This window comes from Octopus bimaculoides, chromosome 25 (genome assembly GCF_046866305.1).
Source record: "Octopus bimaculoides isolate indiv1 chromosome 25, ASM4686630v1, whole genome shotgun sequence".
Taxonomy (NCBI): Eukaryota; Metazoa; Mollusca; class Cephalopoda; order Octopoda; family Octopodidae; genus Octopus; species Octopus bimaculoides.
This window is the reverse complement of record NC_142952.1, coordinates 21,759,008-21,771,762: the sequence shown is the minus strand read 5'-3', so window position 1 is coordinate 21,771,762 and position 12,755 is coordinate 21,759,008. Positions and strand designations below refer to the sequence as shown.

The window sequence follows — 12,755 nt, the reverse complement described above, 5'->3', positions numbered from 1 at the left end:
GAGATAGGCTAGTTTCAACCTATCAATGGAAACTGTGTCTTGTCATCTGCCAATTAGGAGTTGAAATGACTTGTAGCCTGGACATATGACTTCATATGGACCATTGTAGGGTGACTGGAAAGGTTTTCATTGTGTCATGTTGAATGAACACAAAGTTAGCCATGCAGAGGTCATTTGGCATGGATGATCTGGATGTATTGTGTGTTGACATGGGAATAGGGTGCAACTGACCCACATTGTCCCTCAGTTGAGTGAGGTACCTTTTGACATCCAAGTCTGATTTCATATTCGGAAGTAACTCTCCTGGCACAGTAAGAGGGGTACCATACACTATTTCTGTGGAGAAAGTGTTGAGATTTTCTTTTGGGGCAGTACAGATTCCCAGCATCACCCATAGAAGTTGATCAATCCAATTGGGCCCTTTAAGTCTGATTGTCAGAGATTCCTTCAGGCAGTGGTGAAATCTCTCCACCAACTCATTGGATTGTGGATGGTAGGCTGTTGTGTGGTTCATTGTGATTCCCAAAAAGTCACACATGTTTTTCCACAGCTTTGAGGTGAATTGTAGACCCTGATTGGATGAGATACTGTCTGGGACACCAGAACAGGCGACCTAGTTTGTGATGAAGGCTTAGCTGACTTCTTGTGTTCCTGTACTATGGAGAGGGATGGCCTCAGGCCAATGAGTGTAGTGGTCTGCCAAAGTCAGTAGGTACGAACAACCCTTTAGAGGTGGTGGTGGTGGTGGTGGGGGGGAGTGACAAGGTCTATGTTGGTACGGCTGAAACGGGCCTGTGGTGGTTCATAATTGTCAAGGATTGCTTTGGTGTGCTGATGGTCCTTGGCCATACCAAGCCAGATAAATTTGCTTGACAGCAAGTGCTGTGTAGCTCTAGTACCTGGGTGGGACAGTCTGTGAATGATGTTGAAAACTTTCCTGCGCCAGGCTGATAGGACAATCAGTGGTGGGTCCCCAGTTAGAGCCAAAGTGCACATCCTGCAAGGAATGTGATGTGATGGCAGTGCGGTGGGCCTTGATCTTGTCATCTGTCTGTTGGGCTGTAGCCATAGTATTGTAACCCAGGCCTTCTGTTATTGGGGCTAGGTGGGTGTGAGAGCAGGCAGGAGCATGAGAGAGTGTATCAGTGATTGGGTTGCTCTTTCTGGCTATGTGATGGATGTCTGTGGTGTACTCAGAAATGGTTGATAGCTGTCATTGCTGGTGTGCAGACCAAGGCTCTGAGAGCTTGCTCATAGCAAAGGTGAGTGGTTTGTGGTCAGTGGACACTGTAACCATGCAACCTTCAAGGAAATAGCAAAAGTGATGGATACCTAGATGGATAGCCAATAGTTCCCTTTCAAAAGCATTGTATTTCTGTTCAGGGGGTCGTAATTGTCAATTGAAGAAGGCAAGTGATTGCCACTGACTATTGATATGTTGTTCCAACATGCCCCCAATGGCTGTGACAGAGGTGTCAACTGTGAGTGTAGTTCAAGTTGACATATGAAGATGGGACAGCATCGTTGCTTTAGCCAGGGCCTGTTTTCATAGGCTGAGGTCATTGCACAATCCCACTCCACCTGTCTTTTTGAACCACCTTTTGACAGTGTCTTGTATAGGGGTCTCATCACTCTTGCTGCAGAAGAGATGAAGTGATGATAAAAGTTTACTACAGCCAGAAATTGGTGTAGAGCCTTGTTTGTGGTGGAGCATGGAAAATATAGGATAGCTTTCACTTTTTTTGACAGGGGTGTAGCACTGGCACCTGTGATTCGATGTCTCAAGAAGTTGATTTCTGTAACACCAAAATCACACTTGGCAGGGTTGATTACTAGGCTATACTGTTCCAGTCTATCAAAAAGAGTCACTAGGTGCTTCTTGTGTAGCTCTGCATTTTGGCTTGCAATAAGGATATCATCTAAGTATGCAAAGATGAAATCAAGACCCCTACACACAGTGTCTATCAAGGCCAAAGGGTATATGTACAAATTCATACAGACTGAAAGCAGTTTTTGGTACATTGTTGTCTTGTACTGGTATTTGGTAGTAACCTCAGATGAGGTCAACCTTCGAGAAAACTGAGCACCTGGCTAGCTGGGCTGAGAAATCCTTTATTTGTGGAATGGGGTAGCAGTTAGATGTCATATCTGCATTGGGACAGTAGTAATCTCTGCAAGGTCAATAACCTCCATTGGGTTTCGGGGTTACATGCAGGGGTAATGACCAGGGACCGCTTGGTCGGCAAACTATGCCCAATGCCTCTATATTGTCAAGCTCAGCTTTTGCAATATCAAGTTTGTCTGGTGATGGATGATGTGTGTGGCTGTGTACTGGGTGGGTGTGGGGGAAGTGGTGGGAATGTGGTGTGTCACTCTGTGACAGGCTGTAAGTTTGGAGAATGTTGGGGTAGTGAGATTGGGGTGACTTGCAAGGAGATTTGAAAATTTGTTCTTGGTCTGAGAGACAGTTGCTATGCGGGGGGAGGGGAGGATGTGCTGATGTTGCCAGAAGTACAGATGCGTATGTGTTGCTGTTGATGAGTTGTCTCCCCTGCAAATCAACCAGTAGCAAGTGTGCTCGAAGAAAGTCTGCCCCGATAATGGGCTGATGGACATCGGTGATGGTGAATGCCCATGTGTATTTTTGTGAGCTGATATTGAGAGAAAGGATGCAGCGACTGTACACCTCAATTGTGGTCCCATTGGTGGCTGTTAAAGGATGGCCTCACTTTCTGTAACAGAGATCCCTTGCTGATGCTGGGATGACACTGACTTCTGCTCCTGTGTCGATTAGGAACCTATGTCCAGAGCTCCGATCGCGAACATAGAGAAGCAGTTGACCGTGTCTGCCAGCCACCAGGGCATTCAATAGCGCCCGGCCCTGGAGTTTCTCTGGGCCAATAATAAAGGGGTCCTAAAGCTCCATAATTGTTTCCACTTCATAGCCTTTTTCCTGAATTTTGTGTGGTAGAAGTACAGGTCATCTTGCTTAACTCTACTATGTCTTGGGGCTGACCCTATTGCGTTGACTATAATATCACTGGATAAAAAAATGCTTGTCAGATGCTTTCACTAACTTGATCTCAGTCTGAGTTATGAGGGCCTGAATCTGGGGTGGTAACTTGCAGAGGAATATTTTCCTAAACAAAAAAGGAAGGTGACACACCGAGGGAGGGGGTTAATGTCAAATCTTGTCCATCAACTCCGAAGGCTTAGAATCGCCTAATTTCTCCTCCAGTATCTTAGCTGCCGCTTCTCGTTCGCTGCGCTGGAATGTATTCGCTAGTCTGCCTTTTGATGTGGTATTTTTGCACGTTGCTGAGGGTGGGGTTAAAATGTTCAGCACTCTTGTTGCCGTATCTTCGCCCAGTGCTGCTACAACTTATGAATATTTCGTTAGGTCTGCAGTTATTCTGTGTGTCAAACTTTATCCAATCAGAAAATAGGATTTGGGTGGCAGAAGACATGCGCATGCGCGTATGTATGTACGTACGTGTATATCAGATCTTGTATATATCTATGTATAATTCAATAAAGATAAGTTTAATACATTAAATTAATGCCACCCACTCACACACGCGTGTGAGTGAATACACATATATAAAACAAAACACACTCGCGCACATACACACATGTACATCCACTATCCCGCAACGAAATTCCTGTCTACAGTTCGTCTGTCATAAATCCTGCCTGCCCTACATACAGACTGGGCAGTATGTCATATTTTTGAGTAGTCTATTCAGCCTTAAATGACTAACCCTATGATGGACAAACGGCATAACTACAGGGTTTTACCTCCCAGACTTTGGGAGGTCATAACTTTCAGAAAAATGAATATTTTTTAATGAAATTTGCTATGCATATAGTATTTACTATGTAGAATCCGAATATACAAAACTTTCTGGTGAAAGTGTTTTGGAATGGGGGTGGGGGACAATTTTCGGAAATTCCAACAGAGTCCACTTAAATTCTTCTTAACTTCCAGGAAAATTAATATTTTTTCGTGAAATTTTCTACAAATATGCCAAAACATGTTCAGGGCTAGTGTTATCATCTTGGTCTCTTATAATGCCTTGGAAACCAGTTAACTGGATCTATGAGTCATAAAACTCAAGACAGTCTTACTTAAAGTATCAATGTTCTGCTATGTAATGGGCGAAAGGTCTGAGAAAATGTCAGTGTCTTCTCATGACTGTATGAGTACCCAACAACAATTTAGCTAAAGCATGTTATCCGGTCTTGCGAGTGATGGTCATAGTTGTACTCTTTAAGGCAACACCCAACAGGTAAGATAAACAGGTAGAAGATCATCAAAAACTGAAAAGAAAAAAACAAACAGAATAGATAACCTAAATTAGTTGGCAAATATTTTCCTTGAGAGGTCTTTATCTGTAATGAGGCACATAGACAGGCATACCATACATAAACACCTCTTCACACAACCTCATTCTTTTCCCGCTCACACTCTCTCTTTCACTCATACAACCACGCGACACACACACACACACACACACACACACACACACACACACACACACACAGAAAATGATTGTAAAAAAGATATACATAAATGTGTGTAGTTTAATGCCAACCAATTGTGATTGTATTGTTTCCCCTGTATAACTGAATGCATATCATATGCATGTATTTATATATGTATTTAAACACACATACACACTCACGCTATGAACACTAAAAAGAAAAAAGAAAAAAGAAAGCAAACAGTTTTAGAATTAGACATAGCCACTGACTTGTAACTTTTATTCAATCATTGACGTAGACAAGGTATAAGGAGTGGGGGCGTGATTGTCGCTGAAGTTCAGCTGAGAAAGCTCATGATATAGGCGAGTGAGAGACAATATTATTCAAACGTATTTCTGTCTGTCGTCGGTAACTTGTGTTCCCTGTGTTAAGAACATCGCGACCAAGAAATCATGTCTACGTCATCATCATCATCATTAATGTCGTTGTTGATGAACTCAGCATCAACAACGGAAGGTTTGTTAAATAATGATATAATTAAACATTTTACCAAAATAGAAGATGAAGAAGGAAATAGCAAATTTGTTATTTGCCATGATGGAGTCATCTATCCGCCAATTCCTTCACTTTTGGAATGTCTACCAAGAATTTCTACATTTAAGAAAAAAGCTGATGATGTTTTTATTTGTGCATATCCTTACAGTGGTAAGTGCGTTTTGATTTCTGTATATTTTTGCATTCCTTTCAGTACAACTCTTGTATATGTTCATCTACTATATAAACGCGAAACTCTCTGAAACAGTGCATTCTTGAGAAATTTGACTTTCGAAATCAGCACCCCAAACACAATGTCGTCTGTAAAAAAAAAAACAACCCCAGTTTAGTACTAGAAATAACTCACTTTTAGATCGACAAATTTCCCACTCTCTGTCCATCACCATTACTCTCTCTCTCCCTCTATATATTTACTATACATTGTCTGTATATCTATTAACTCTCACGCATTTCTACGTTTTGTTTAAAACTTCGTCTTGTAATGTTTACTTTCGCTTTCTGATTGGGTAAAAATGATCAAACTTTAAACCTCTGTAACATTTTGCTAAATGGAATAAATGGGGAAATGAACCACAAACTCGGATTCATCATGAAAAAGTATGTCTATATGCCAAATTTGAAAATGTTCATTTAATTATAAAATTACTAAATCTGTGATAGCGACAGGAAAGCTCCAAGATCTCTCTCTCTCTCTCCCTCTCCATCCTCCTCTCTCTTTTTCTCTCTCTTTTTCTCTCTCTCTTTCATTCTCTCTCTCTCTCATTCTCTCTCTCCTTCTCTCTCTCTCTCTCTCTCTCTCTCTCTCTCTCTCTCTCTCTCTCTCTCTCTCGTGGTAAACTTTCTCACTTTACAAACATATATTGTTCACACTCAGTGTCAAAACAAAACCATCCCTCACAATAGCCACCATGAATTTCTGTACTGATTGCTGGCTCTTGGATTTCTTAGTCCTTGGAAAACAGGTGTGATGCCATTCCAGGGATTGAGCTTTTGTTTCCAGATCAGAAAGTTATGCCTACATTTCATCTCCTGTTACCAGCTTGGGTAAAACTCATTTTCATTGGCTTTAAATGCTTCCAGCAGATCGGAGCTGACTTCACCTGCCACCCCCACTTCAAATTGGGTATCAAATACCCAAAGCCTTCCTCCTTTTTGTATTACATTGTGACAAAAAAACATTTTCCTGTGAAATTGGTTGTGTGTGTGTGAAATTTCCGAGGGTTCCACGCAACCTCACTCCACCCCCGTTTTCCGGACAAAAAAGTGTTTTGTAGCATATTAGGAGGTCACCGTAATTCATTCAACGAAAAAAAAAAGAAGCATTTTCCAATGATTCCGGGAAGGGGAGGGTGAAATTTCCGAGGGTGTCACTCCTCTCCCCGTTTTCCATACAAAAAAAAAAGTAGGTGATCTTTTCAGTATGAAAACCGTGTTCATCACTTCTTAAAGCACATGTATTTGTTTGTTTCTGAAGAAGATCGTCGCTTTCCGTAAAATTAAAAATTTTTTTTTTACATATGTGGGGTGAGGGGAAAGGGGATCTTTTGAAGTCGGCGTGAAAGCGAAAGAGACTGAGAGAGCGCAATTGGATCAGGAAGTACTTTTGAAGTTGGCGTGCTGCGCGCATGCGCATTTGATTGGGTGTGCGAGACAGACAGAGTAATGTTGCTGGTATGTGTGTGTGTGTGTGTGTGTGTGTGTATGAGAGAGAGAGAGAGAGAGAGAGAGAGAGAGAGAGAGAGAGAGAGAGATAGCTGAAATTTTTTATTCACTTTTTGTAGTGAGTGATTGACAGAGAAAAAAGAGAGAGAGAGGTTATGTATGTATGTATGGCTTCAGTGACACACACACACACACACACGCACGCACGCATGCATACACAAAACATACGTACGTACACCTATTGCATACATGTTCATGTGTATTTACTTCTTTTAGTGAGTGAATGTGTGAGTGATTGACAGAGAGTAAAAAGTTACAGAGGTTTAATGATTGAAAAAACTGGGTATTTTTAGCCAATAGCGAGACAGAAATTTTCTGCGTTTAGCGAAGCGGTGTCAATTTTAAGTTTGTACCCTGTGAAATTTATAGTTTAGCATCTGACCTGTTCATTGTAGGTTTCTAAATAAACAGAAATACCTATTAAAATCAACATGTATCATCTTACTGTTTCTTTTGTCTCTTCATTGATTGTATGTTTTTATCATTTTTAAGAATTTGTTATATTAATATATTTGTCTGTATGTGTTTTCTTTATGCGTACTTCAGTATTATGTATACCTGCCATGTATTTGTGTACATCATTAATATAGAAGTGCATGTGTGTGTCTGTGTGTGTCTCCAAAACTCCAAAGTTAAGTAACGTTTTCATGATTGGATTTATAAACTATGATAAGAATAACACTGATCAACAAAGATTTTGTTCCAAGGAAAAGAATAACTGTAGCTTATATGTTTTTGCATGCAGAATTCAAAAATGATGTCAAACTATCTGTATCACACACAGTCTCTCTGTTTCATGATATCCCACTCAGTTCCTGTTACAGGTGCTAAATTTCAATTAAATGTTGAAATGTGAAGCTAACAGTTTAAGAAATACTCCTAATTAAAATTTTTATGAATATAATTAACCCAGTGAAATCATAAATCCAGCTACCTGAATCAATGAGTCCCAAAAATATACGACATGAAAAGTATAAGTATGAAAAATCAACATAGACAACAGCGGCACAGACAACAGTGAACCACAACACAGCATGCGGTTGTCATAGTAACAAGCTGCTAATGCCACGCTCTCTGCTGTTTGGCTAAAATTACCCAAATTTCCCAACTTTAATTCCAAATAACATCAGATTCTTTAATTTACGAGATAAAGTAATTGGTTGATCGTAATCAAAATTCAGAGTTGCATCAATACACCAAAATTGAAAGCAATCTAAGCAAAATTAAGTGGGGCTCATTTTGTGAATGAGAAAGACTAGATCTTTACAGAAAAAGGAAGGCGGTATATTATTTATATTTTTTTATTTGCCCAGCAAGTAGTTTGTAAGACAGCAGTAATCATAGTGACAGTGACAATAGTTGGCAGTCAACAGTGTGGAAGTTGCAGTTTGCCAGTAGAGAGGGAAAGAGTAAGGAAATGCACAGTGCTGACATGAGATGAAGAAAGGATATAAGTGGCATTGTCTTTTTTGATTCTGGCCAAAAATTTATCTTCATATGATGAGTGAAGGACAAAGGGAATTGTTGCTCCTGGTCATGACTGACATAAAAGGGGGTGAGAAAGGAAATGGTCTCTGTTATATAGACTATACTAGAATGTGGATCAAATCGTAAACAAAGGACTGACCCTTCTGTGACCAGCACAGGTCCTTGGAGGTCAAGAGTTTCCCATTCATCATCTGGTGTGAAGATGCAAATAAAGGATTTCTTGCTTGCTTGACAAGCAACAAGCAGGTGGATTTGGTTTCGAATCTCAGGCAGGCAGGGCCAAGGAAGGTCCTACATATATGTATATATATATATATATATATATATACATATATATATAAAATTGAGAATGTATGTGTGTGTGTGTGTGTGTCTGTGTGAATCCCTAAAACTCCAGAACTACACAACCAATTTCATTCAAATTCTACACATGCCTTAGGGTCCCAGTTGTGTTTTAGTAAAAAAAAAGTTTTAAATTATTGCATAGTTCCAGCCCACAGCAACATATCTCTTCCACTATTTAAGTATTACATGTCAAAAGTGAAACAAAAACACTCATGTCAAATACTTTCACTTTAAAAATGAAACTTTTACACTATTTCAGTATCAAAACTGAAACAATCACATTTCGATACTGTAATGACAGATACTTTCACTTTAATGGTTTCATTTTCATACTGAATCTACTACAGTGAAACTATACTCTCACATATATGCAGGCATACATACACATATACATACATGCATGCATATATATATCTTCACAAATGTATCCATATACAGGTATATATATATATATGTGTGTATATATATATATATATATATATATATATATATATATATATATAGAAAGAGAGAGATGTATATGTATACATATAGATGTATATGTACACGTATATGTATAGATATATATACAGATATACATCTATATGCATACATGTATGTAGATGTATATATATAGATGTACATGTAATATGTACACATATATGCATGCATACAGATATCTGTACATATATACACCCATACACACACATACACATGCACACAAACACACACATTAGTCATTTGTTTTTTTATCCAAAACTACGTCAAAAGTACTGAATGGATCTTTATGAAATTTGGAAATTATATTCTATACATAACGGCCATAACCCCCATGAAAATTCTTATATTTTTGATGTTGATGAAATTTTAACCATACATATTACACACAAATAAAGTAATATTTCTAAAATTTCTTCTTTGAAGTTACAAAGACCCCTTCATGGGGACTTCACACCTGTATGGTGAGGAATCCTACATTGGGATGTAGTAACGACTAGGCTAGGGTAGCCGACTGATTATCGTGATCATTCGTCTTTTGGTTTCCTGTAGCTTTACTCTCTTTTCAAACCCATCGTATATATATGTATACGTATATATATATATAAATATATATATATATATATATATATATATATATATATATATATATATATATATATGTGTGTGTCTGTGTTTGTCCCCCCAACATCACTTGACAACCGATGCTGGTGTGTTTACATCTCTGTAACTTAGCGGTTTGGCAAAAGAGTACGATAGAACAAGTACTAGGCTTACAAAGAATAAGTTTTGAGGTCTATTTGCTCTACTAAAGGCGGTGCTCCAGCATGACCGCAGTCAAATGACTGAAACAAGTAAAAGAGTAAAAGAGTAACTGAGATGAAGAACTACCTATATAAAAAAAGACGCCAGAACTGGAAGTAATTTTAAACTGATAAATAGAGTTTCTGGTCTTAGAATTACTGCTAAGTAAATGAATGCGATTGAAGTCAACTTCAAAAAGAAGAACGCCTCTGTTATTATTATTTAAAGAATGGTTAGTGTTAACATAATCAATATTACTATTTTCATTAAGTGGATTTGTATTTAACAACTTATTATTATGCAAAGAGATGATTTGTGAAAATTTTTTGTTAGAAAACCTTATCATGATACGGTGTGAATTAATAATTGAATAATATCTTGAATTTCTTGGGAAATTCTTTTCTTTAGCTTCACAAAACTGGTAAGGGAAGTTGGATTTGATCTGCTTACCATATGAAATTATTAACCAAACAGTTTTGCTAGGACATACTATTAGAGTATTATCTTTTGCTATTAGGGTAATTATCTTTAAAAGTCCTCAATGTACTTTTATAATGAAAAAAGGGTCTTAAATAACGGTTATTTCCCTTATGCTGCAGATTTACATTACTCAATTTGGTGTTATTCTAAATAAAATTAATATTGTTAATATCATTATGACTTGATTTCATGTCCTGATTAATAGAGGTAGAATTAATGTCAATAGGGTTAGTATAGGTAATTTTTTCTTTATAGCCTGCTTTAAGTAACGCAGAGATGTAAAATTCAGCTTTATTGTTGTAGATATCAACATTAGCAGATAATCTAGAAAGTCTAAGTGAAATATTCCTAACTAAATTCTTTGTAATAGCCTTAGAGTGATTACTGAAATTAAATTAGTTGAGGGTTTATGGTATGAGAAATATGAATCATTATATAAGTTAAGGGTAATATCCAAAAAGTTGGCTTTAGTTACATCTTTGTCAAAAACAATGCTTAAGCCCATGTTTCGGAAAAATTTAACTAAACTATTCTTAACCTTTTGTAGTTTTTGGTTAGAAGCATTTTGAAGGTAGAGTAGACAATCATCATGATATAGACCTCCATTGATGTTTGGGAATTGGTCAGCCATCTCATAAAGGATATACATACCGACTAAATCAGCGATTTGTGCTGAATCAGAACTTCCCATTGTGACATCAGAACTATCGGGTGTACCTTTCCGGACCCATATCCTGTTATCGAATTTAATAATAGATTTTCTGGCGGCTAACATGCCATTAATTTCATCCCTGGTGAGACCTGCTTTGTTGTGAGCGAGCCAGAGTGCCTTGTTAAGTACGATTGGGTTGATAGAGGAATAGAAACTAGAAATGTCAAACTGGATAAACTTAGTGCACTTCTTGTTATTAATAGAATTAAGCCAGTCAACCAGTAGAGTTCCCTTCATCATGTACGCAGTCATCACATTCTGTTAAAATGTCTTATTGATGTGTTTGGTTTCTTTCTTTCCCTGATTAGAAAATTGCATTGTTTTACACCATTTTATATATATATATATATATATATATATATATATATATGTATGTATTATTCACCTGCGTATATAATATATATATATATGCATTCTTTACCTGGGAAGGTTTTGGCATTTATAAGTAGCCATCTTTCCCGTTTCCTGGCAAGGATGTAGTCAATTTGACTAGTGTGTCCACCAGATTGGTAGGTGAATAGGTGACTGGCAGGTTTCCTGAAGTTAGTATTACAAACCATAAGATCATTTGCATCACAGAACTCCAGTATCCTGGTTCCCTCCTCACTGCAGGAACCAAAACCATAACCTCCATGTATGCCATGGAAGTCCCCTGCATGTTGTCCAATATGTCCATTGAAGTCACCAGCCACAAAGAGAAGGTCCCTGTCATTCATCAACAAGGTAGTCTGCAAGAGGGTGTCATAAAATCGGTCTTTTTGTCCATCAGGTAGACCTGGCTGAGGGGCATAAGCTGAGATAAGGGTTGCTAATCCATGTTGCAGCACTAATCTAAGCTTAAGTATTCTATCACAGACTTTGACTACCTTGATTACCATATCAACCCATTTCTTCACAAGAAGTATACCCCGCCACCCAGACTCCATCAGTGTTCCCTGCCCAGAAACTCTCATACCTATGTTCTTTGCCTGTGAGGAACCTAGCAGAACCTCCGCTCCACCTTACTTTTTGGATGCAGCACAAATCTACACATCTTTGATATTGCTGCACCTCTTATGTGTCCATAGCTTGCACCGGGTACATCTTATAGAGTTACTACCTACTCCTTTTCTACATACTGAGCAGGGCCATCTACCTGAAGGGGTTTGTGTTTTATCTACCTTCCTACTTATTAGGATTTTGGTTTTAGCTTGGTTGACTCTAAGGCCCTTCAATTCTAGACCTTGCTTCCACACCTGAAACTTCTCCTCTAGTTCTGATAGTGACTCCGCAATTAGGGCAAGGTCATCAGCATAGAGGAGCTCCCAGGGGCAACCTGTCTTGAACTCCTCTATGATTGCCTGGAGGACTATGATAAATAGGAGGGGGCTGAGGACGGAACCTTGGTGGACCCTTACCTCTACCCGGAATTCATTGCTGTACTCATTTCCAACCCTCACCTTACTGGCAGCATCTCTGTACATGGCTCGCACAGCTCTCACTAACCGTTCTTCTATCCCAAGTTTCCTCATTGACCACCAGATAAGGAATCGGGAGACCCTGTCAAAGGCTTTCTCCATGTCACAGAAAGCCAGGTACACAAGACAGGTTGCCCAAGGCTAGGTATTTCTCCTGCAGCTGTCTTACTAGAAATATGGCATCAGTAGTGCTTTTACCTGGCACAAACCCAAACTGCGTCTCATCTAAA

General features: G+C 38.7%; 1 protein-coding gene across 1 annotated transcript in view; it reads left to right on the top strand.

The window, feature by feature from the left end:
- Nucleotides 1-4,828: 4,828 nt before the first annotated feature.
- The window catches only part of LOC106876360 (sulfotransferase 6B1), a 30,424-nt gene continuing 22,497 nt past the window's right edge, over nt 4,829-12,755 (top strand). Inside the window, exon 1 of the mRNA XM_014924863.3 lies at nt 4,829-5,190. Within this exon, the coding sequence (XP_014780349.1) occupies nt 4,938-5,190 (253 nt within the window). The 5' untranslated portion in view covers nt 4,829-4,937. The remainder of the gene's footprint in view (nt 5,191-12,755) is intronic.